This window comes from Odocoileus virginianus, unplaced genomic scaffold, assembly GCF_023699985.2.
Source record: "Odocoileus virginianus isolate 20LAN1187 ecotype Illinois unplaced genomic scaffold, Ovbor_1.2 Unplaced_Scaffold_4, whole genome shotgun sequence".
In the NCBI taxonomy this organism is placed as follows: domain Eukaryota; kingdom Metazoa; phylum Chordata; class Mammalia; order Artiodactyla; family Cervidae; genus Odocoileus; species Odocoileus virginianus.
The window spans coordinates 137,507-164,323 of record NW_027224266.1 but is presented as its reverse complement, the minus strand read 5'-3'; the positions used below and the strand labels follow the sequence as shown (position 1 = coordinate 164,323).

At 38.9% G+C, this 26,817-nt stretch overlaps 1 protein-coding gene across 1 annotated transcript in view; it reads left to right on the top strand.

Annotated features, from left to right (window-relative positions):
• MAP3K15 (mitogen-activated protein kinase kinase kinase 15) overlaps positions 1-26,817 on the top strand; it is a 148,816-nt gene that overhangs the window by 24,233 nt on the left and 97,766 nt on the right. The window contains exons 2-3 of the mRNA XM_070462387.1: positions 5,070-5,209; positions 7,621-7,644. Of these exons, the coding sequence (XP_070318488.1) occupies positions 5,070-5,209; positions 7,621-7,644 (164 nt within the window). The remainder of the gene's footprint in view (positions 1-5,069; positions 5,210-7,620; positions 7,645-26,817) is intronic.

Genomic DNA, 26,817 nt, shown 5'->3' with positions numbered 1-26,817 from the left:
ACCCCATAGATGGCAGCCCACCAGGCTCCCCATCCCTAGGATTCTCCAGGCAAGAACACTGGAGTGGGTTGCCATTTCCTTCTCCAATGCATGAAAGTGAAAAGTGAAAGTGAAGTCGCTCAGTCGTGTCCGACTCTTAGCGACCCCATGGACTGCAGCCTACTAGGCTCCTCCATCCATGGGATTTTCCAGGCAAGAATACTGGAGTGGGGCGCCATTGCCTTCTCCGAAAGTTAGTTTGGTGGTGTTGAATTCTCTTAGCTTTTGCTTGTCTGTAAAACTTTTGATTTCTCCATTGAATCTGAATGAAAGCCTTGCTGGGTATTCTTGGGTATAGATTTTTCCCTTTCATTACTTTAAATAGATCATGTCACTCCCTCGGGCCTACAGATTTTCAGCTGAAAAATCAGCTGATAACCTTTTGGAAATTCCCTTGCATGTTACTTGTAGCTTTTAATATTTTCTCTTTGTCTTTAATTTTTGTCAGTTTGATTAATGTGTGTCTTGTGTGTTTCTCCTTGGATTTATCTTGTATGGGACTCTCAACACTTGCTGGACTTGAGTGTTTCCTTTTTCATGTTGGGGAAGTTTTTGGCTATAATCTCCTTAAATATTTTCTCAGGTCCTTTATCTTTTCTCTTTCTGGGATTCCTATGATGTAAATGTTAGTGCAGTTAATATTGTCCCAAAGGTCTCTGAGACTGTCCTCATTCTTTTTTTCCATTATATTTTCTTAGTTCTGTTCTGTGGCAGTGATTTCCACCATTCTGTCCTTAAGCTCACTTATTCATTCTTCTGCCTCAGTTGTTTTGCTGTTGATTCCTTCTAGTGTGTTTTTGCATTCCAGTTATTGCATTGTTCATCTCTGTTCTTGAAATCTTCTAGCTCTTTATTAAACATCTCTTGTTAACTTCTCAGTCTGTGCTTCCATTCTTTTCTGAGATCTTGGATCATCTTTAGTATCATTAATCTAAAATGTTTTTCAGATAGGTTGCCTATCTCCACTTCATTTAGTTGTTCTTGTGGGTTTTTATCTTGTTCCTTCATCTGGAACATATTTCTCTGCCACCTCATTTTGTCTACTTTCTGTGTTTGTGGTCTCCTTTCTGCAGGCTGGAGGATTGTAGCTCCTCTTGCTTCTGGTGTCTGCCCTCTGGTGGGTGAGGTCAGTCCTGAGACTTGTGCATCCTTCCTGGTAGGAGGGACTGGTGCCTTCCCACTGGTGGGTGGAGCTGGGTCTTGTTCCTCTGGTGGGCAGGGCCATGTCAAGTTGTGTGTTTAGAGGTGGCTGTGAGCTCAGTGTGGCTTTAGGCACCCTGTCTGCCGTGGGCGTGGGGAGTAGGAGGGCTGTGTTCCTATCCTGCTGGTGGTTTGCCCTGAGGCATTCCGGCACTGGAACTTGTAGTCTATTGGGTAGGCCAGATCTTGTTGCCAAAATGCTGACCTCCGGGAGAGCTCACACTGGTCAGTGTTCTCTGGGGCCTCTGCCATCAGTGTCCTTGCCCCTGCCCTCACCCCCCCCCCCCAGTCTCCTCAGAAGACCCTTCAAGATTTGTAGGTAGGTCCTATGCAGTTACTGCTTTGCCCTGGGTCCCAATATGTAGGAAATCTTGTGTGTGCCCTCCAAAAGTGGAGTCTGTTTCCCCCATCCTGTGAAGTTCTGCACTCAAGTCCTGCTGGCCTTCAGAGTCATATCCTCTGGGGGTTCCTCTTTTCAGTGCCAGAACCCCAGTTTGGGGAGCCTGATGTGGGACTTGGGACTCTCAAACAAATAGGAGAAATTCTGCAATATGATTTCTTTCAGGTCTGTGGGTCACTCATCTGGTGGGAATGGGATTTGATTGTAGTGAAAGTGGCCTTCCTACCATCTGATTGTGGCTGCTTCTTTGTCTTTGAATGTTAAAAAAAAAATGGTTTTTGATAGGCTCCAGTTTTTTTCCACTGATGCTTGTTCAGCAATTAGTTGTGATTTTGGTATTTTCACAAGAGGAGTAAGCTCAACTCCTGCTACTCCACCTTCTTTTCCAGAGTCGAAGGGCTGCATTTAGTTTGGGTGCTTGCTGCCTCTTATCCCAGTGTTTGCTGGTCATAATCCCCTTTATACAGGGTACACAGATAGGCAGCCCTTTACTTCTGGGATCGGGAAATGCTTAGAGTGTTGTTGCAAAGGATGACACAAAACTGTCTTGTTCATTTTCCATTAAACATGTCCTTGTTTCTCCCCTTTTTTCCTCAGTAGTTCACTATGTAAAAGCTTTGCTGAACCATGCCTCTTGAAAAGGATTTCCTTTCTGCAGTAGCATGACAAAGTCTCATGCTGTCCTGCTATCCTGGATGTGTCCCTTGTCCTGTGTTCCCCTCCTGAGTCACGCAGTAGCCATTGTGCTTCATTCTGCCCCGTTTTAACGAGACACTGAGAAAAGTATCCATTTCAACCCTTGGTGGAGCCCCAGACAAGCTCCCTAGTGGAGATGGTGACGCCAGTGTGCAGGTGTTAGTACAGAACATTGACAGGGCATGTTCCTCTCAAAGAGGAGAGAGGAACTTATGTCACCAGATTCAAATTTAACCTGCTTAGCAACAAGCTGCTCTACCAAGTTGCAGGCTTCCTATGAAAATAACCTGCACGATTTGGAGCTGATGTCCTTCATTCACCTCTGCTCTGCCCCTTCCCACTCTCGTTTGCTTTCTTTCCTTTAACTAACTGCAGAACTTCCCATGGTCTTAGAATTAGCATCTGCGTTGCCACTTCTTAATAACATCACTGGGAAACACATTCTTTTTCATTTGAATAGGTAATAGAGTCCAGGGAAAAATCATATAGGCAAAATGTCTAGTTAATTCCACTGCAGTGTGGTTTTTGACTCTGAGCAGATGTCTGTGGGGGGCAGACATCCATTTGAGATAAATTAACCAGGCTGGGTTGTAAAAGTGTTTCCTTAGCATATGCATTTGTCCTTTCTTGAGCAAGAACCTCTAGAGGGTGAATTTAGATATGATGGTCCCCTGTTTAAGCCCTTCATGACATTTAAAAAAAATAACGAGACTTTGAAGTGTTTGGGGATGAAATTATATGCTATGAGGGATTTGCTTCAAAATAATCTGAAAGGGGTGGTGTGGATGGCAGTTGAGATGAAATAAGGGCGGCTGTACTGACAATTGTTAAGGGTGGTGAGGGGTACAGGGCTTTCATTACGTTATTCTGAACTTTTACATACACACACACACACACACATATTTGAAATTTTCCATAACAAACAAAAACACCCTACTGTAGGTTTCCCATTGTCTCAAGCTAGTGTCCAGCCCTCTTTAACATGCCCTTCAAACCCTGTCTGACACCTACTAACCTTTCCAAGTTCCTCTTCTCAAGGTGTTCTGGGCCCATGAAATTATTTGTAGTGACCCCAAATGTATATCCCACTTGACCTCTGACCTTTGCACTTGCTAGCTTCTCTTCCTATGACACTTTTTCCTTCCCTTTCCATCCCCACATCCTCATCCCAATTTGTCTGCCTCTTCTATACCTTCAGGTCCCAGACAGCGCGCATCCTTTCAGCCTTCCCTGGCCACCCTCCACCTGAGTGTGGGTTCAGTTCCCCCAGGGGTATCACTGTTCCCCTCACTTTAGCTTCCCTTACCCTGATTCTAATCACTGCTTCCTTCTCATCACTCCTGTTGTATTAAACATGGTTTTGAGGAGAGGGATTATGCCTTGTTCACACTTCTGTCCCTGGCACCAAACACAATGCCTGGCATTTATATAGCAGATAACCCATAATTTAGAGAATAAAAGGCCCACCCAAGGCTTACTGATGCTCGATCTCAGATCTCCCAGAGTCAGGGGTACCTGGCGCTGATGTGGCTTCTCTCTACCTTTTTGTTTCTTCATGCCCCTGCTCACCTCACCTCTGTTCTGTTTCATTGGGATTTTCAGTGACTTCCTGTGAGTCACAGCAGCACAAGCCTAAGTTTGGACATTATTTCCCCAAGTTTCTGCTGCACAGAGTGGGGAAGTCCAGTCAAACTTGGAGCTCTTGATACTGACTGGAAAATGACTAGGTTTGAAATGGTGACGAATGCTGCTAGGCAAATTTTACTCTTTTTTTAAATTTTTAAATTTATTTTTTAATTGAAGGATAATTGCTTTACAAAATTGTGTTGGTTTCTGCCAAATAGTTTACTCTTTACTGATGTGCTGTGTTGCTCCTCTGTTTTTACTGAAGTCTCTCTAGTTCACAACTCAAGGGGCATGTGATCTCTGTTGTCCAGTTGATGATAACATGGGAACTGGAAGCATGATGCAGGAATGGTCATTACAACAGTTGGAAATAGGAAAAGAAACATTGAATAAAATGTCTATAGACAGGATGGATAGTGAGATTGCCATCTAGTTATCATAGATGCTAAAGTGAAAATTTGTAAACTTAGAGCTAGACATATAGCTTGGTTGTTTTACACCAAAGTACAGCAAGTCACAGAATACATATGGTGTAATACTACTTATATAAAGTTCAAAAACATGCAAAAATTAAACAATATACTGTTGAGGAATTCATAACTATAATATATTGTATGCATATACAGGGATGTGCAGAGAACTGAAAAGTACAGCAGTCAGGATAGAGACTTTCTCCAGGCAGGAGGGAGAGATGTGATTAGGGGAGGCACATGGAGCTCTGACAGTACAGATAACGCTTTGTGTCTTGGGCTGCATGCCGGTTGCATGGTTTTTCATTTCATTACACTTAATACTTTGCACATAAGCTAAATATATTCTTTGAATATGATAAATTTCCTAATAGAAATAACATTTAAAATAAATTCACCAGCAGTTTTTAAGTGATACTATATTTTCCACACTTTGAATAAGGAAGATGGTTTCAGTTTTGGGTGTTTATTCCTGTTGCTTTGCCTCCACAGTTCGTGGTGGTAATTTTAATCAATTCATTACTTATTTTGGACTAATGGTAGAATACAAATTGCAGCAGCTCACCATTGGTGACCATCAGGAAGTAGAAAGTATATCACCTCTCTCTCTGCCAACCTTGTCTCCTTGTTCATTGCAGATGTTGCTGTGGTGGACATGAGCGATATCTCCAGACAGCCTTCACTCTTCTACCATCTTGGAGTCCGTGAAAGCTTTGACATGGCCAATAACGTGATCCTGTACCACGACACCGATGCTGACACTGCTCTTTCTTTGAAGGTAAAGTGTATTGTTTACCTTTTAAATACTTCATTTGGGGAAAGCGGTACTGTGAATACTGTATGTTCAGTTGAAATGAACATGTAGCAGAAGAGGTTGTAGAAAAACAATAAAGATTTGCTTGTGCACTTTCATCCTCCCCACCCCAAATTCTAGCTCATGCAGGTGACTTCCTGGCTACTGTGTAAGCATATGTGCTATTGATGTGTGTTTGCAGGCAACTTGAGTGTGTCTAAGCTCATTAGGAAATTGAAGGCAAAAACTCCTGATGGTTTCCATTGAAGCAAACACAGCCTTTGGAATCCTATATTGGGCAATTTGATCCAAACCTATATATTTTAAAAAATTTCAATTTGGATGGCAATAGGAAAATGTTTAACATTTACCAAAATGGGTAGGAACTTTTAGGATCACAGATGTAATCAGTGTTTAATCTGTTATTTTCTCCCCAGTTTAAAGCCAAGCAAAACTGAAAACTTGTGTGTTCATGGGTAACTCAGTAATTATTGAGAAGTTTTTTAATGTATTTTTGCAAATTTGATACAAACTTCTTAGAATAGCGGTACTTTTTTCCTAAAAAAATGATTCCTGTTTGTAAAATCTGAAGATTGAATGTGAGTTATTACAAAATTTAGCTAATACCAATATTGTTTAGATGGTTAAATAGCATCACCAACTCAATGGGCATGAATGTGAGCAAACTTCAGTATATAGGGGAGGACGAAGGAGCCTGGTGGGCAATAGTCCATGGGATCGTGAAAAGTTGGACACGACTTAGCAACTGAGCAATAATATTGTTTAACATCTTAGCATCAGTCAGGAAATCCTGGTCTATGTTAAGTCATTTCAGGAATAAAAGATTAGTTTGTTTACAGCAGTGTTACTCAACCTTGACTGCACTTCAGAATCATTTGGGGAGTTAATAAATGTCCCAGTACCTAGGCCACACCAAGACCAATTATGTCACAGTCTCTAGGGGATTTTTTTTAAACCCCCAAAATGTTCAGCCAGGAGTGAGAACCAGTGGTTCAGCCTTAACCTTCACAGACATCATTTCTAAATGTCCAACTCCATTAGCATTAAAAATCACTAGTATATAAATGACACAGTTTTTTGATGGCAAATTGGGCATTTTAGTTTGTGTTTCCTAATGTCCAATATTAACCAGATGTGTGTGGGTTCTGTAATAATTTAAAATTATTCCTAGTAGAAATACTACCTGTCTCTGATGTGTGACCTGTATGTATTATACATCACATACACCTGACACAGGTGTGTCCTCTGGCATCCTAGCACAGTACTGTATTTTAAGAGTCATTTGTGTGACAGTGGAAGAGGAAGCTGTTTTGTTGTTATACTTTACATTGTAAAGTAGTTTCCCAAAAGGCTATAAACCAATCTAAATTACTGTAGGTATTTAGATTTCTTTACTGATTTTAACTTAATTAGTTATGCTTAGCAATATTTAGAATTAGAAAATGTGAGAGGGTGGATAATATTAAGCTGTATTTTGATGAAAAACATGACATGAAATCTGAGTATATCATATTTTCCCCATTTCAATCCTTTTTTTCCTCTTTTGTGCCTTAGTGAACTCCTCTGGAAAGTCCCATGACCTAGATAAGTTTTAATTTTTAATGATACAGAAAAATACTTCCTAAAATGGAAATGAGTACTCATTGTATCTGACGGCAGAAGAAGTGATCTGCACTTGTCAGAAAATAGAAATCTCAGAACACCTAAAACACATTTTACAGGACAGCTATTTAATTATGTTTTCTTTTGTCAGCAAATGGCTCGCAGCATATAAATGATACACAGTTGAGAGCTGCATAACCATTATGCCAAGTTAACTGACTAAAACTATTGTCATTGAATTTGAGTGTGAAAATTCCTATAGTGAAAATATGTAAATAAAATACCTGTAGTGCGGTGTCAGGAATTCTATCAGCAACACCTCTTCTGTCGGAAGGCTTGACTGGGGGCGGGAGGGTGACCTGCAGCCTTCACATTGATGACATGAATGGTTCCAGACCCGAGGACACAGTGGGCCACCCATGCACTTTGCTGCTGTCCCTGAGAAGGCAAGGTGCAGGGCGTTCATAGCCCCGAACTTGAATCTCAAAATATCTGGACAGAAGTATGGCCACTGCTACAGGGAAATCCTTATAACCATATATGTCTCCAGGAGTTCCAAAGCTAACAAATCATGGTAAATTTTCCTTAGAATGTAAATTTTACACTTCTTGGAGCTCCATTCTATTTGAAACTTTTTACGGGGGAGGGGGGGAGGTCTGAAATGAATAACTCTTGCTCTAAAGTGGGTTTCATATGATGGCATGGGGACAAAGTGCTTATGGAAATTAACTGTTCTGGAAAAAAGCTACATTGATCCTATCTTTTCTTTACAGGATATGGTAACTCAAAAAAACACAGTAAGTATTGTATTTTCAGATTTTTAACTTTGTGAATGTAAACATGTAAAATGCTTGCCTGGGTTTATCTCTGGGCTTTCTACCCTGTTTCATTGATCGACATTTCTTTTTGTGTGTGTGCCTGTATCATACTGTCTTGATGACTGTAGCTTTGTATTATCATCTGAAGTCAGGGAGCCTGATTCCTTCAGCTAGATTTTTCTTTCTCAAGATTGTTTTGGCTGCTTGGAGTCTTTTTTGCTTCCATACAAATTGTAAAATTTATTGTTCTAGTTCTGTGAAAAAATACCAATTGTAGCTTGATAGGGATTGCATTGAATCTGTAGATTGCTTTGGGTAGTATAGTCATTTTCACAATATTGATTCTTCCAATCCAAGAACATGGTATATCTCTCCATCTGTTTGTGTCATCTTTGATTTCTTTCATCAGTGTCTTATAGGTTTTAGAGTACAGATCTTTCACCTTCTTAGGTAGATTTTTTCCTAGGTATTTTATTCTTTTTATTGTGATAGTAAATGGGATTGTTTCCTTAATTTCTCTTTCTGATCTTTTGTTGTTAGTGTATAGGAATGCAAGAGATTTCTGTATATTAATTTTGTATCCTGCAACTTTACCAATTCATTGATGAGCTCTAGTAGTTTTCTGGTAGCATCTTTAGGATTTTCTATATATAGTATCATGTCATCTGCAAACAGTAACAGTTTTACTTCTTTTCCAATTGAATTCCTTTTAATTCTCTTTCTTTGTGGATTGCTGTGGCTAGAATTGTACCTATTGGCTGTATTTCTCAGGGGGACAGCTGGAATCCCCTATCCCTCAAGCTGCCAACTGGCTCATCCCCACTCAGCCTCCCAGCTCTGTCTCTGAATAACTGGTCAGTCATTCCATCCCTGAACCCAGTCCTCAGTGCCCTCATGGGTAAAATGAAAAGGTTGAACTCAGTCATTTCATTCATAGATAACTTCCAACACTCATTGTCTGTGTCCCATATTTGTTGTACAAGTGAAAAGACAGAACTTGGATTTAATACACAGAACATCAAGGAAACAGTTATTCCTTAAAGCAAGAATTACATTAAGGCCAGGTACAAGGAACACAACTCTTCTGCATCTTGACCGTGGTTGTGTCAGAGACTAGAAACCTTTTTGCTCTTCAGGAGACTTAGCAACATTCTGTTACCATTCCACTATATAGTCTCCCTTTTGGTACATTCTCCCTTGTTTATAAACACCTAGGAATTCCTTCACATTCTTGGTAATTCTAATTAGACCATAGCATCATTCTCCCTAGGTTTTTGTTTGTTTTGCTGGGTTTTTTTTTAGGAATAAACTGATTGTAAAGGATTTGGCAACAACTGTCTCTGCTATGTTTGACATTACTTTAGAATTTGGTGCCCAGTCCTGGTTGTCATGCTTGATGGGGTGTGAAATTTTAGAGCATTCAGGAGAGCAAAATAAAGGATCAGAGGTGACTGGAAGGGTTGAAAATAGCACCTAAAAGGAAAAGTTGAAGGGAAACAAACCTCAAGAGGTATGGTTCATGGTCTTTTTCAAAGGTTACCCCTTTTCACAAAGCTGGGAGGCAGTTATTTGTACTCCAAATGGCATGGAACTAGGGCAAATGGAAAAAAGGTTGGGATCAGCAGAATGGACATCTTACAGTAATGGTGATTGAACACTGAAATAGAATGTCAAAGTAAATCAGCTGACTTTTATGAAGAGTTTGTTCACTGGTCCCTTCCATATGGATGGGGGTAATGCTGCCTAAAAGCAGAGGTATGGTTTGTATGACACCAGAGGTTTGCAGAGAGAATCTGATGACACTGTGGGACTGTGATAACTGGACGGCTTTTAACAGAGAGAGATACAACATAGTTGTGGTTGGTGAATTATAAAGTCCTGTGAGTCAGGTACAGATTAAATGCCACACAGTGAACCTGGAGCTGGGTGCTTGAAGTGATTTATGAATGTATGAAAACCAAGATGCTTTGAGATCTCTGTCTTCAGGGAGTATTTCATGTTTTTAGAATTGTGCCTGATGATGTATGGGACTCAGCTTCACATGGTAGAGGGATGGTGTATTAGTAAGGGTTCTCTAGAGAAACAGAACTAATAGGAGATAGAGACATCTATTATGAGGGCACCTGGGAAAGCCAGTCGTGTAATTCAGTTTAAGTCCAAAGGCCTGGGCAGCCAATGGGGGTAGATCAGAGAAGATGATGTGAGTGTCCCAGATCAAGCAGTTTGGCAGGCAAAAGAGGCTGAATTCCTCCTCCTCCTGCCTTTTGTCCTGGTTAGGCCTCAGCAGATTGGAAAATGCCCACCCACAGTGGGGAGGGCAGTCTACTTGACTGAGTCCACTGACCCAAATGCTAATCACATTCAGAGACACCCTCCCAGACATGTGCAAAAATAATGTTTAATCTGAACACCATGTGGCTGGTCCAGTTGACACATAAAATTAGCCATCACAGATAGCTTCCATTTGCTCCTGTGTCTGGAAGCAGTTGCATTGCAGGAATGCAAAGTATGGGAAGCCAGTCTGTACACTTCAGTCTGGACCAGACCTGCAGCCTTTCTGGGCTCTTCTGGTCTTTGGAAACATAGTATCACCTTTCATGCTCACCTCTTTTTCAGATGATGCTCATAGTCTTGTCTTCCAGGTTTGTTTTTTTCACTCTTTATTCAGGTATAATTGACATATTGTAAAAATTTACCTGTGTGCACAACATCCAATGGCTTTTAAGAGTTGTGCAGCCATCGCCACAATCCAGTTTTAGAGCATTTCCATCACCCTGCAATATACTTGTTTTCAGACAACCCTAATTCTTATCCCAGCCCCAAGCAACCACTGATTTGCTTTATGTGTTACAGATTCACCTTTTCAGGACTTTTCATAGAAATGGAAGGATATGTGGTCTTTTGCATCTAGTTTCTTTTACTTGGCATGATATTTGTGAGGTTCATCCATGATGTAGAATGTATCAGTGGTTCATTTTTATTGCTGAAAGGTATTTATTGTATGGATAGTCCACGTATTTATAGCAATACATTCTTCAGTTGATGGACTTTTGGACTGTCTCCACTTTTTAGTTATTTTTCATAATGTTTTTATAAACATTCTGGTGTTTGTGTTGGAAATATGTCTTCGTTCCTCTTGGGTAGATACCTGGGAATGGAATTGCTGGATCATATAGTAAATATATGTTTAAGTTTGTAAGAGACTATCAAAATAATGTCCAGGGTGGCTGTACCATTTTACTTTTCCTTCACCAATGAGAGATCTAGCTTCTTTATATCTTCATCAATACTTGGTATTATCTGTCTTTTTATTATATCCATTTTAGTATGAAGTGGTATCTCATTGTGGTTTTGTATTTCCCTAGTGAGTCATGATGTTGAGCATTTTCTCATGTGCTTATTAGCCATTCATAGTCTTTTTTGGTGAAATTCTTTCTTTCAAATTTCTTTCAAGAATTTCTTTCAAAAATGCTTTCAAATATTTTGCTTATTTTTAGTTGGATTTTTTGTCTTATCATGGAGCCATTAGAGTTCTTTGTGATTCTGGAAGCAAGGCCCTTTTCAGAGACTTCATCAATTATTTATTTTATGCCTCATTTATCAGAGAACGCTTAGCCTGACCCAAGGTCGCAAAGAATTACTTCTATGTTTCCTTTTAAAATTTATAGTTTTGGCTCTTACATTTATTCCTCTGACCCATTTGACTTAATTTTTGTGTCTGGTGTGAGGTTGGGTCCAACTTCTTTCTTTTACATGTGGCTATCCAGTTGTCCTGGTACCATTTCTTAAAAAGATGATTCCTTCCCCATTATATTTTCTTGGCACCTTTGTCAGAATCAACTGACTATAAATTTAAGGGTTTGTTTCCAGACTTGAAATTATGTTCCATTGACCTGTATGTTTACCCTTATGTCAGTTCCATGCTGTTTTGACTAGTGTAACTTTATAGTACTTTTTAAAATTAGGAAATCTGTCTTTGTTCTTATTTTTCAACACTGTTTTGGGCATTTGAGGTCACTTGCAATTCCATGTGAATTTGAGAATTAACTTTTTCACTTCTACAAAAAAGACCATTGAAATTTTGATAGGGGTTGCATTGTATCTGTTTATCACTTAGGTGGTATTGATATATTAATAATATTGTTTTCCAATGCAAAAACACAGGATGTCTTTCTGTTTATTGAGGTCCCCTTTAATTTCTCTTAGCAGTGTTTTATAGCTTTCTGTGTACAAGTCTTTTTCCCTTCTCAGTTAAATTTATTCCTAGATATTTTCTTCTTCTGAATATTCTTGTAAAGGAAATTTTCTTAATTTCCTTTGCAAGATTTATTTTTAAAAATACTTTCATAGAAATCTTTAACACATCATGTTTTGCTTCATAATTCAATATTTGAGTTAAAATGTAATTCAGTTTTTGATCGGAATTCCATAAAAATGACTTCATGTATTATTTTTATCCATTTTCTTTCTTAGAGGCTATTTTCTGCTGCTTAGTGATAACAAAGATAGCCCCTGTCAGCATTTTATCACTTCAGAAGACTTGTTTATATGATGAGAGATCAAAAACAAGAGTGAAATTATAGCCTTTATGTAAACAAGAGTGAAAGTATAGCCAACCCCAAGACTCCTTTATCTATTAAACCTTGGAACTTCCTGGTAGTTTGTTATTGTTGTACATAGTCCACAGGTATTCTTTGTTTTAATTTTCCTTTGTAAAAATAACTATACCTTCAAAGATACATTATATTTTGTAGGTTGATTCTCCCCAGGAAATAAACTGTGAGACTGAGTTCAGTGAACAGGAAATTTATTGAGGAGTGCCCTTGGGATCACCTGTGAGGGAAAGGAGGGCAGGAAGCAGGATTGGGCAGAAAGAGAAATCCCGCTGGGATGCAGGCCCAGTGGAAGCCTTTCCCGACCTCCCTGAGGAGCTGGAGTTTCCGAGTGTTCTGAGTTGTGACAAGGTGGCCAGGCCTTTATACTCCTACATCCATCCCTCTCTGGAAGGAGAATGAATACTGGGTGAGGTGCTCTCTGCACCTGAGGCAGTTCCAGAAGTGGCTGGCAGCAGGGGTGAGAGCTGCATTGTTCTCAGTAGCTAGGACAATACATCTTTCCTTGAAAGGGCAGTCTGGGTGTGCACCTGAGTGTCCACTGCATTGTAATCATTTCATTTGAGAAATATATGAATCATATGTACCCTAAGACTAAGGCATGTACCTCGAAGGCGGAGATGCACAGAAATGATGTTTTCTTTTGAATCGGTGGGTGATTATTCAGAACCTGTACATAGCCTCACCAGAGAGGAAACATGGGGACATAAACCTTCCTTGACCCTCAGGAAAATGACCAGGAGAAGATGAAGTGTTCCACTCAGTACATGGAGAAGAGATAGTTCAAAGTAAACTGGACCTTACTTTCGTTTGTCATGTCTTAAAGCCAGAGTTGAGAGCTGGTCCTTTAAAAGCAGAGTTAAATTTCCAAGCTAGGATCATGTTATTAAGAAACCAATCTGGTTCTTGACCTCTGGATTATTTTTTTTTTCTGGAAATCCAGTGAGATTTAAAAGACACTCATTTTTCCCATCAAAATAGTTATCTCTGTGATGGCAATAAATTGGAAATTCTTTGAGAAACAGACATTGGTAGTATTGGGGGTATTGTCTGTGGTACTGCAAGTCTAGCACCTGGCTTGCAAGGTCACTGAGGCCTCAAGTTTTGAGTAACAGAATTTCTCCTGGTCTTTCTCTCTTGCCTTCCTCATTCCTTCAGTTTGCTTTGACCTGGGATCCAAGATTATCAAGGATGATGTAGATTGCGTAGGGACACTTTGGTAAAAGGCAATTAAATTTCTTTTCTCCTTTCTGCATCCTTTGGGTTTCCTGAGTTTAGAGTCAGAATTTCTACCGTTTTTATTAGTGAAGACTCAATTTCAAATAAGAAGGCTAATTCTCATATTAGATGGAGAGGGAGAATTTTATTTATTGAACGTGATTTATGTAAAAAAAAAAAACTCTGCCATTTGAATATTTATTTCATTTGTGTAGCTATTTTGTATTTCTACCTCATATCAAATTCTCCCTTCAAGTCTTTTTGTCCCCTCCATGCCTGTGGTTGTGTTCTCTTTTAAATCGAAGTACTCTGGAAAAAAATAAATAAATTGCAGAACTCTGGAGGTGGAACCATAAAACTTTTCTCTGTATCTCTTGAATATGACAGGAGTAGTGTCACATTTCACAGGGCCAATGTCAGAACCAAAACAGAAATATTTAATTCTGCCTACCAACTGAGTAAGTCTTCAGTGTGCCGTTTGTTGTTGTTGAATCATTCAGTCGTGTCCGACTCTTTGCGAGTTGGACTGCAACATGCCAGTGTCCCATGACACCCATTTATTTTCTTTAAGATGTAATTCACATACCATAAACTACACCATTCACCCATCTGTTGGTGTTGGGCATTTGGTTTTGTATATCATGTCTATCTTGATATAAGAGTGTTTCAGGATTGAGCATGATTGGCAGTTAGTGGCACAGGAAAGGAGAGGGAGGACATGAAATTCGCCTGGCTCTGTGGTCATCTGTGGGCCAGTCAGTTAACCTTGCTGGGAATCAGTTTCCTCCCGTATAAAATGAGATGATTATTAATAAAGTGATCACTGCCGTTTGTGCCAGCTCTGAAATAATTCTCTGACTTTATGATAGCCATTCTGTTATTTGAACAAAGCAGATGGACTGTTGGAATAGCTCAGTTGGTGCTATATGGCATGTTTCCAGCAGGGATGTCTTCATTCACCTTTCAGTGGCACAGTCATCTGATTATCCAATCGAAATTGTTACTCAGCTTCTGTATTTTCCTCTTATTACCAGATAAATATAGAAAGCTAGCAATGTACATAGAGTGCTATTTGCATTGATCTTAAAAAAAACTGCATTTCCCTGATATGCGTGCATGCTGATTTTAAAAATCCTCTTTTAACTGACTTAAATTATACAAAGAGTTATTTTAAAAAAAACTAGAAAAAGGATTATACCTTGTTATTTTTTAGAGCGATGCTTGATTTATTTTCTTCCTTAATAAGTTGACTTTGTCACACATATGGTTATGTTAAATAATTTTTAATTGTCTTAAGTTTGCTCAATTTCTCCCTAAATTTTCTTGGGAACAATTCTCTGTGCTTTTTAAATTCCAGTTTTCATCAAGGATTTGCAGCCCTTTTCTATTACAAGAGTTAAACTCCAGAGTGCCACGTTTTCCCAGCAATCAAGATATGCATTCTCCCATAAGTGCTTGGAAATCAGCTTATCATGGGTAGTATTAAACCTCCTTCAATTTGCCTTAGATTTTTCCCTCTTCTTTTGACTAAACATTTATTTAATCATTATTTCATTATTTAATCAAATGTTCCCTGGAAGGTCAAGCTGAAAATCTCATGTTGAAGTTGGTTGGGATAAATTCTTACACATTTTTTTGCTTCAAAGAATTAGTTTCTAAAAAAAAAAAATAACAAAAAGTTGTGCTATTACTGAACAACTTTGTGACCTGCTGTTGTTCAGTTGCTAAGTTGTGTCCGAACTCTTTGCAACCCCATGGACTGCAGCACACCAGGCTTCTCTGTCCTCCACTACCTCCTGGAGTTTGCTCAGAGTCGGTGATGCTATCTAACTATCTCATCCTCTGCCACTCCCTTCTCCTTTTGCCTTCAGTCTTTCCCAGCATCAGGGTCTTTTCCAATGAGTTGGCTCTTCGCATTGGGTGGCCAAAGTATTGAATTTTAGCATCAATCCTTCCAGTAAATATTCATGGTTGATTTCTTTTAGGATTGACTTGTTTGATCTCCTTGCTGGCCATAAGATTCTCAAGAGCCTTCTCCAGCAACACAATTAGAAAGAGCTGCTACTGAAAAGTGAAAGTCTGTCAGTTGTGTTTGACTCTGTGCAACACCATGGACTTTAGCCTTCCAGGCTCCTTAGTCCATGAAATTCTCCAGGCTGCCTGCCATAAATAAAAAATAAGTGCTAGTGTAGTGAGGCCCCTTTGTTTGTGTTTTTGTGCTGGCCTTCTTGCATAGGGCGCCCACAGAGGAGCCTGCTGGGGGACTTGTCCTAGGTGTCCTTGGGTAGTGGCCATGATTGGACCTGATGGACAGTAAGGTTGAGACTACAACATGTTCTGCTCTCCTGGCAGCAGTTTATGGATGGGACTCACCTATTATCATGTAACTGTTCATACATGAAGCTCACTGAAGAAACTCTGATGTTTTAGGGCTGCAAGTAGTATGTTCTATGTGCAACTTCTGCCTAGGATCCAGAGCAGGGGCTCTTAGATTTTGGGGTCCTGGGACTCTTTTGTCAGTCTGGAGGAGCCTATGGACCCCTTCTCAGAATAAATTTTAAAATATTTAAATAAATACAAGCTACTACAAAAGAGACCAATTATACTGAACTATATAAGTGGAGTTAGTAGTAAAGAACCTGCCTGCCAGTGCAGGAGACATAAGAGATGTGGGTTTGATCCCTGGGTTGGAAGATCCCCTGGAGGAGGAAATGGCAACCCACTCCAGTATCCTTGCCTGGAGAATCCCATGGACAGAGGAGCCTGGTGGGCTACAGTCCATGAGGTCACAAAGAGTCAGACACAACTGGAGCGATTTAGCATGCGTGCATGTAGTTATCTAAAATATTTTAAAGTGATATAGTGTAGTCTATGTCCTCCTTTACGAATGTCTCAAACAATAAGATTTGTCTCAAGTCTAAAAACTGTCATAATTTTGGTGTAGTGATAAGTATAAAAGTTATTTTGAGATTTCTTCAGGAACTATAATGTGACATGAAAAATTCTGTGATTTATATTAGTGACAAAGTCCCTTGTCCTGCTGAAAACAAAATGTGTTGCCTACATTCCTGATCAAAAGCACTGTTATTTTTCAATGAAAGGCGAATGATGAAAAAGGTGAACTTTTTTTTCTCACTCACTTTCACAGACCCCCAAGAATTAACAGGCTCCAGGTTCAGAATTCCCAGTCTGGTCTAGTCTAGAACTGTCAAACATAGCTAATCTTTAATGGATCTCCACTATGTGCCATGACCTTCTTTAAGCCTCTGTCACTTGATGAAGTTGACAGTATTATTGTCCTCATTTCAAACATGAGAAAACTGAGGTTTAGATGGACAAATACATTTTCCAAGGTCATCCATCTAGTATGGGGTGGAGCTGAGATTCCATCTTTGGCCATCCAGATTCTCCACCATCTTGCTGTGCTTGAACTAGGATGATATTGACTTCACATTTCAATAATCGTGTTATTTCTTTGTTACCTAACTTAGCAAATGTGGGGGGAAAACCCCACTACCCAGCTTTCCTGAGACAATGATGAAATTGAAATGTCTTTGTATATACTACTGGTGGGAGTATAAATTGCTCCACCTTTTTCACAGCAACTTGGCCACACATATGTGAGAACCTTAAACTCGCTCTAATAATCTCATTCCTGGGAAGCTATTCTCAGGAAAAGACCAGAGTGGAAAAATGCCATATGCAAGGGTGTTCATCTCAGTGTATAGTAAGAAAAAATTCTAAACAAAGTTATATAATAAATGAGAATGATGAAGTATGAAGTATACACTCTATATATAGTCACCAGATGGTGTATTAGATAGGCATTAAAAATTATGGCATTTGAGACTATATATCCACACTTTTGTAATGAGAGCTTTTATTTTATTAAAATATTTATTTGGCCATACTGGGTCTTAGTTGTAGCATGTAGATCTAGTTCCCTGACCAGGGATAAAACCCAGGCCCCCTGCATTGGGAGCTTGGAGTCTTAGCCATTGGACCACCAAAGAAATCCCTGTAATGAGAGCTTTTTTTAAAAAAAAAAAAAGTATTATTTAACCTAGTGATGCTATGGGATGAACTGTTCATTATGGTAATGTTTGTAGATGGTCATAGTTCTACTGATTCCTCACCCCACCCTCATAGTGTTAGAGACCAGTGGCTTTTACTCTGCTCTCTGACCTCACTTACTATGTCAGAATCATCATTTTGGAAATGCTTGAAGAGTGTTTGGAATACGGGCTTACATGTTAATGTGCCTAGCATACTGGTTCTGATGCCCCTTTATGTAGGAAACTAAGCTGTCTTTGTTAAATTTGTTTTAATGAGTTGGATTCTTGAGATGTTTCTGTTTATAAATGTAACAATTATAAATATCCCAGCCTGGTTTGCTATTGAACATGTGTTATGCTAATCAATGTTTTTCTTTTTAATTTGTGGTCTCCCCACCAACAAAAGTCTTCAAGTTATCACTTGAAGATGTTTGGGCCTATTCTTTGTAAGAACAAAAGTACTGCACTCAAGAGCCTGTGCTTTCATTTGGAAGTTCATGAAGTGCTTTTTAAAATGTAGTCATTAGTCCCAATTTCTTTCTGTAGAATTTCTTTAAGTTTTATACATTTTTATGGAAGATTTTCTCAAAAGAAGTAGTTTTACTTTCCCAAGACTCCAGATTCCTTCTGTCTGCTCAGTCTTGTTCATTAAACTCACCCAGTTGTTTTCAGAATTCATGCATCCCCCTTCTTTCTCCTTATTTTCTCAAACTGAGGCTAAATGTTTGCTCAGAGGATCAGGATCCGCTGCAGCTGTGGGCAAGCCTTCACCAGCCTCTCTTGCTACTGTTCTGCTCACTTGAGCCATAACGTGTGACAGTACAGAGCATAGATTTATCAATGTCTCATTTTTTCACACATCATTATTGAGGATTTGAGCAGGACTGGGGCAAAGTTAACTTGTGTGCTTTCTGGGAAGAATAGATTTGCTTAAGGAAGACTGTCAACAAGATTTCAGCACAAATATTTGCTTTGGAAATATTTTTAAAACCTCTAACAATTCTATCCAAATAGGTTGGACTCCTGCGCCTTCAATTTACCTACCTCTTATGGAGACTGGGGATTATTTAGTTGTTTGTAAGTGTTTTTGTTAGAATTCTTACTCTGTATAATATCATCTTTTAACAAAGCTGAGAGAAGAAAAGAAAATAAGTTTTTATAGAGTTACATTAACCTGTTTGTTTACCTTCCTAATTCCTTTCATTTGTTCTGTGGATTCAGGTTACCAAATGGTGCTATTTCCTTATTCAAGTACAGCCTTGTTTCTACCTACATCTTTTGTACTGTTAGTGTCAAATATGTTACATATATATTAATACATGTTATAGGCTCCAACATGTGATTATATACATCATTTTGTGCCATTGTCTTTTAAACCAGTTAAGACAAGAAATGAGCAATTATACTGTTTCTTACAGTTACCTATATAACTAACTTTCTTGCATATTTTTTTCTTTTTTTTTTGCTTTTATCTCTTTATTTTTTTTCCATTTATTTTTATTAGTTGGAGGCTAATTACTTTACAGTATTGTGGTGGTTTTTGCCATACATTGACATGAATCAGCCATGGATTTTATTTGGCTGTTCCAGGTCTTAGTCGCAGTAAGCAGGATCTTCAATTTTCTTTTTTTTTTTGTTTGTTTTTTAATTTTATTGAAGTATAATTGATTTACAATATTGTGTTAATTTCTGCATAGCTAAGTGATTCAGTTATACATACATGTATATATTCTTTTTCATATTCTTTTCAGTCGTGGTTTATTACAGGATATTGAATATAGTTCCCTGTGCTATAAAGTTGGACCTTGTTTATCCATGCTAAATGTAATAGTTTGCATCTACTAACCCCAAACTCCCAGTCCATCCCTCCTCTTTCCCTCTTCTCCTTGGCAATCCCAAGTCTGTTCTCTATGTCTGTGAGTCTGTTTTGTATGTGCATGCTCAGTTGTGTCCAACTCTTTGCAACCCCAGGGACTGCAGCCCACCAGGTTCCTCTGTCCATGGGAATTTCCAGGCAAGAATACTGGAGTGGGTTGCCATTTCCTACTCCAGAGGATCTTCAATTTTCATTGTGGTATGTGGGATCTATAGTTGCAACATGTGAACTCTCAGTTGCAGCGTGTGGGATCTAGTTCTCTGACCAGGATCCCTGGTCTCCTGCATTGGGGGCGCAGAGTCCTAGCTACTGGACCTCCAGGGAAATCCCCATACTTTGTTTTTTTTTTTTTTTTTTAATTTTTTTTTTGCTTTTTTTTTATATATATTTTTTTCCATTTATTTTTATTAGTTGGAGGCTAATTACTTTACATCATTACAGTAGTTTTTGTCATACATTGAAATGAATTAGCCATGGATTTACATGTATTCCCCATCCCGGTCCCCCCTCCCACCTCCCTCTCCACCCGATCCCTCTGGGTCTTCCCAGTGCACCAGGCCCGAGCACTTGTCTCATGCACCCAACCTGGGCTGGTGATCTGTTTCACCCTAGATAATATACATGTTTCAATGCTGTTCTCTTGAAACATCCCACCCTCGCCTTCTCCCAGAGTCCACAAGTCTGTTCTATACATCTGAGTCTCTTTTTCTGTTTTGCATATAAGATCATTGTTACCATCTTTCTAAATTCCATATATATGTGTTAGTATACTGTAATGGTCTTTATCTTTCTGGCTTACTTCGCTCTGTATAATGGGCTCCAGTTTCATCCATCTCATTAGAACTGATTCAAATGAATTCTTTTTAATGGCTGAGTAATATTCCATGGTGTATATGTACCACCATTCGTCTATTCCTCATCCATTCGTCTGCTGATGGGCATCTGGGTTGCTTCCATGTCCTGGCTATTATAAACAGTGCTGCGATGAACATTGCGGTGCACGTGTCTCTTTCAGATCTGGTTTCCTCGGTGTGTATGCCCAGAAGTGGGATTGCTGGGTCATATGGCAATTCTATTTCCAGCTTTTTAAGAAATCTCCACACTGTTTTCCATAGTGGCTGTACTAATTTGCATTCCCACCAACAGTGTAAGAGGGTTCCCTTTTCTCCACACCCTCTCCAGCATTTATTGCTTATAGACTTTTGGATAGCAGCCATCCTGACTGGCGTGTAATGGTACCTCATTGTGGTTTTGATTTGCATTTCTCTGATAATGAGTGATGTTGAGCATCTTTTCATGTGTTTGTTTAGCCATCTGTATGTCTTCCTTGGAGAAATGTCTGTTGAGTTCTTTGGCCCATTTTTTGATTGGGTCATTTATTTTTCTGGAGTTGAGCTGGAGGAGTTGCTTGTATATTTCTGAGATTAATCCTTTGTCTGTTGCTTCGTTTGCTATTATTTTCTCCCAATCTGAGGGCTGTCTTTTCACGTTGCTTATAGTTTCCTTTGTTGTGCAAAAGCTTTTAAGTTTCATTAGGTCCCATTTGTTTATTTTTGCTTTTATTTCTAAAATTCTGGGATGTGGGTCATAGAGGATCCTGCTGTGATTTATGTCGGAGAGTGTTTTGCCTATGTTCTCCTCTAGGAGTTTGATAGTTTCTGGTCTTATATTTAGATCTTTAATCCATTTTGAGTTTATTTTTGTGTATGGTGTTAGAAAGTGTTCTAGTTTCATTCTTTTACAGGTGGTTGACCAGTCTTCCCAGCACCACTTGTTAAAGAGGTTATCTTTTTTCCAATGTATATCCTTGCCTCCTTTGTCGAAGATAAGGTGACCATAGGTTCGTGGATTTATCTCTGGGCTTTCTATTCTGTTCCACTGATCTATATTTCTGTCTTTGTGCCAGTACCATACTGTCTTGATGACTGTGGCTTTGTAGTAGAGTCTGAAGTCAGGCAGATTGATTCCTCCAGTTCCATTCTTCTTTCTCAGGATTACTTTGGCTATTCGAGGTTTTTTGTATTTCCATACAAATTGTGAAATTATTTGTTCTAGTTCTGTGAAAAATACCACTGGTAGTTTGATAGGGATTGCATTGAATCTATAGATTGCTTTGGGTAGTATAGCCATTTTCACAATATTGATTCTTCCAATCCATGAACACAGTATATTTCTCCATCTGTTTGTGTCCTCTTTGATTTCTTTCATCAGTGTTTTATAGTTTTCTATGTATAGGTCTCTTGTTTCTTTAGGTAGATATACTCCTAAGTATTTTATTCTTTTTGTTGCAATGGTGAATGGTATTGTCTTCCTTAATTTCTCTTTCTGTTTTCTCATTGTTAGTGTATAGGAATGCAAGAGATTTCTGTGTGTTAATTTTATATCCTGCAACTTTACTGTATTCATTGATTAGCTCTAGTAATTTTCTGGTAGAGTCTTTAGGGTTTTCTATGTAGAGGATCATGTCATCTGCAAACAGAGAGAGTTTCACTTCTTCTTTTCCTATCTGGATTCCTTTGACTTCTTTTTCTGCCCTGATTGCTGTGGCCAAAACTTCCAAAACTATGTTGAATAGTAGTGGTGAGAGTGGGCACCCTTGTCTTGTTCCTGATTTCAGGGGAAATGCTTTCAATTTTTCACCATTGAGGGTGATGCTTGCTGTGGGTTTGTCATATATAGCTTTTATTATGTTGAGGTATGTTCCTTCTATTCCTGCTTTCTGGAGAGTTTTAATCATAAATGGATGTTGAATTTTGTCAAAGGCTTTTTCTGCATCTATTGAGATAATCATATGGTTTTTATCTTTCAATTTGTTAATGTGGTGTATTATATTGATTGACTTGCAGATATTAAAGAATCCTTGCATTCCTGGGATAAAGCCCACTTGGTCATGGTGTATGATTTTTTTAATATGTTGTTGGATTCTGTTTGCTAGAATTTTGTTAAGGATTTTTGCGTCTATGTTCATCAGTGATATTGGCCTGTAGTTTTCTTTTTTTGTGGCATCTTTGTCTGGTTTTGGAATTAGGATGATGGTGGCCTCATAGAATGAGTTTGGAAGTTTACCTTCTTCTGCAATTTTCTGGAAGAGTTTGAGTAAGATAGGTGTTAGCTCTTCTCTAAATTTTTGGTAGAATTCAGCTGTGAAGCCATCTGGTCCTGGGCTTTTGTTTGCTGGAAGATTTCTGATTACAGTTTCGATTTCCTTGCTTGTGATCGTTTTGTTAAGATCTTCTATTTCTTCCTGGTTCAGTTTTGGAAAGTTATACTTCTCTAAGAACTTGTCCATTTCTTCCAAGTTGTCCATTATTATTGGCATAGAGCTGCTGGTAGTAGTCTCTTATGATCCTTTGTATTTCAGTGTTGTCTGTTGTGATCTCTCCATTTTCATTTCTAATTTTGTTAATTTGGTTCTTCTCCCTTTGTGTCTTAATGAGTCTTGCTAATGGTTTGTCAATTTTGTTTATTTTTTCAAAAAACCAGCTTTTAGCTTTGTTAATTTTTGCTATGATCTCTTTAGCTTCTTTTGCATTTATTGCTGCCCTAATTTTTAAGATTTCTTTCCTTCTACTAACCCTGGGGTTCTTCATTTCTTCCTCCTCTAGTTGCTTTAGGTGTAGAGTTAGGTTATTTATTTGACTTTTTTCTTGTTTCTTGAGGTAGGCCTGTAATGCTATGAATCTTCCCCTTAGCACTGCTTTTACAGTGTCCCATAGGTTTTGGGTTGTTGTGTTTTCATTTTCATTCATTTCTATGCATATTTTGATTTCTTTTTTTATTTCTTCTATGATTTGTTGGTTATTCAGAAGCGTGTTGTTTAGCCTCCATATGTTTGAATTTTTAATAATTTTTTTCCTGTAATTGAGATCTAATCTTACTGCACTGTGGTCAGAAAAGATGACTGGAATGATTTCAGTCTTTTTGAATTTACCAAGACTAGATTTATGGCCCAGGATGTGATCTATTCTGGAGAAGGTTCCGTGTGCACTTGAGAAAAAGGTGAAGTTGATTGTTTTGGGGTGAAACGTCCTATAGATGTCAATTAGGTCTAGCTGGTCTATTGTGTCCTTTAAAGTTTGTGTTTCCTTGTTCATTTTCTGTTTAGTTGATCTATCCATAGTTGTGAGTGGGGTATTAAAGTCTCCTACTATTATTGTGTTACTATTAATTTCCTCTTTCATACTCGTTAGCGTTTGCCTTACATATTGCGGTGCTCCTGTGTTGGGTGCATATATATTTATAAATGTTATATCTTCTTCTTGGATTGATCCTTTGATCATTATGTAGTGTCCATCTTTGTCTCTTTTCACAGACTTAATTTGAAAGTCTATTTTATCTGATATGAGTATTGCGACTCCTGCTTTCTTTTGGTCTCCGTTTGCGTGGAATATTTTTTTCCAGCCCTTCACTTTTAGTCTGTATGTGTCCCTTGCTTTGAGGTGGGTCTCTTGTAGACAGCATATATAGGGGTCTTGCTTTTGTATCCATTCAGCCAGCCTTTGTCTTTTGGTTGGGGCATTCAACCCATTTACATTTAAGGTAATTATTGATAGGTATGGTCCCGTTGCCATTTATTTCGTTGTTTGGGGTTCACGTTTATACCACCTTTCTGTGTTTCCTGTCTAGAGAAGATCCTTTAGTATTTGTGGAAGAGCTGGTTTGGTGGTGGTGAATTCTCTCAGCTTTTGCTTGTCTGTAAAGCTTTTGAGTTCTCCTTCATATCTGAATGAGATCCTTGCTGGGTAGAGTAATCTAGGTTGTAGGTTATTCTCTTTCATTACTTTAAGTATGTCCTGCCATTCCCTTCTGGCCTGAAGGGTTTCTATTGATAGATCAGCTGTTATCCTTATGGGAATCCCTTTGTGTGTTGTTGTTTCTCCCTTGCTGCTTTTAATATTTGTTCTTTGTGTTTGATCTTTGTTAATTTGATTAATATGTGTCTTGGGGTGTTTCACCTTGGGTTTATCCTGTTTGGGACTCTCTGGGTTTCTTGGACTTGGGTGGCTACTTCCTTCCCCATTTTAGGGAAGTTTTCAGCTATTATCTCCTCGAGTATCTTCTCATGGCCTTTCTTTTTGTCTTCTTCTTCTGGGACTCCTATGATTCGAATGTTGGGGCATTTCACATTGTCCCAGAGGTCCCTGAGGTTGTCCTCATTTCTTTTGATTCTTTTTTCTTTTTTCCTCTCTGCTTCATTTATTTCCACCATTTTATCTTCTAACTCACTTATCCTATCTTCTGTCTTTGTTATTCTACTCATGGTTCCCTCCAGAGTGTTTTTGATCTCATTTATTTCATTATTAATTTTTAATTGACTTTTTTTTTTCTTCTAGGTCCTTGTTAAACATTTCTTGCATCTTCTCAATCTTTGTCTCCAGGCTATTTATTTGTAACTCCATTTTGTTTTCAAGATTTTGGATCATTTTTATTATCATTATTCTAAATTCTTTTTCAGGTAGATTCCCTATTTCCTCCTCTTTTGTTTGACTTGGTGGGCTTTTTTCATGTTCCTTTAGCTGTTGGGTATTTCTCTGCCTTTTCATCTTGTTTAGATTGCTGTGTCTGGAGTGGGCTTTCTGTATTCTTGTGGTCTGAGGTTCCTTTTTATTGTGGAGGTTTCACCCAGTGGGTGGGGTTGGACGATTGGTTTGTCAAGGTTTCCTGGTTAGGGAAGCTTGTGTCAGCGTTCTGGTGCGTGGAATTGGATTTCTTCTCTCTGGAGTGCAATGGAGTGTCCAGTAATGAGTTTTGCGATGGGTCTCTGTGTTAGGTGTGACTTTGGAGAGCCTGTATGTTGACACTCAGGTCTATGTTCCTGCGTTGCTAAAGAATTTGCGTGGTATGTCTTGTACTGGAGCTTATTGGCTCTTGGGTGGTGGTTGGTTTTGGTGTAGGTATGGAAGCTTTTGGATGGTCTCTTATTCCTTAATGTTCCATGTAGTCAGGAGTTTTCTGGTTTTCTCAGGATTTGGGCTTAAGTCTCCTGCCTCTGGATTTCAGTTTTATTCTTCCAATAGTCTCAAGACTTCTCCAACTATACAGCACTGATAGTAAAACTTCTAGGTTAATGGTGAAAAGATTCTCCACCGTGAGAGACAACCAGAGAGGTGCACAGAGTTACATGAAGAATAGGAGAGGGAGGAAGGAGATAGAGGTGAGCAGGAGGAGAAAAAGGGGACTCAAGAGGAGAGAGACAGATCTACGCAGTTATCTGTTCCCAAAGTGTTCTCCGTAGCCCAGACACCCACAAAGATTCACAGAGTTGGATTGGGAAGAGAAGGGGAATGGAGGAAATAGAGGTGTTCTGAGGTAGAAAACAGAGAGTCAAAAGTGGGAGAGTATCACCTCACTCCTGAATAGAAATGGGAACTGAATATTGGATTCTTAAATGACCAAAATTTATATCACATACTACTGAAAAACAAAGATTGAAAATCTAGTGTAGAGGTTAGACTCTTTGAAATACAATATTTAAAAACAAAAACACAAAAAAAATTTAGAACTGTATATGAAGTTCAGTTTAAAAATAGGGTTTCTCTCTCTCTCTTTTTTTTTTTGGCAAGGTTATAGTGAAATGAAAATGAAAATTAAGGAATAATAGAGGAGTATTAGAGGACTTTAAAAGGAAATAGGAGAGAAAAACAAGAAAAAGAAAAAAAAAGAAAAAAATTTTTTCCCCCTAATTAAAAAAATCATAAAAATATATGAAAATGAAAGTTGAGGAGTAATGGGGGAGTAATAGGGAATTTTAAAAGAAAATAAAAGAGAAAAAATAAAAAAGAAAAAAAAGGAAAGAAAAAAAAATTTTTCTTTTAATTAAAAAAAAATATATACATACATATATATCTAGGAATTTCTCTGGAGTTGTTGCGGTCAGCATAGGTTCAGTTCAATTTCAGATAGCTCCTCTTTCCAGCTTACACTTCTTGATATCTGTAGGCCCCTTCCCGTGTAGTCGGTGTTACCTTCAGGGATTTTAATCTGTTGCACCGGTCCTTTCTGAAGCGGTTCCCTTTGTTTATTTGGCTTCTGTTTGCCGTCTCTTTGGTGTCTAATTTCCGCCCTGACACAGGCGGGCGGAGGTGATCTCTTATTTAGGTTCGCTAGTTCAGTTCAGTCCTGCTACGGGGAGGGCGGGGCGCTGCAGACAGATACCGCTCTGTGTGGATAGCACTCACCGTGTTCCGGCCACACTGGGTTTGCCCCGCTCACGGGTGTCTGTGCTTTCGCCGTCTACACTGCTCAGGCTCCCGGCTGCTCTATATGGAGCGGGCCCTGCGTTGAGTGCGGTTCCAGTTTTCGGGTACTCCACTAAAAGCGCAGATTCGGTTGCGCCTGCGTTTTGTGCCTTCCCCGGCCTGAGCGGTTCAGGCAGCCAGAGGCTTGGGTG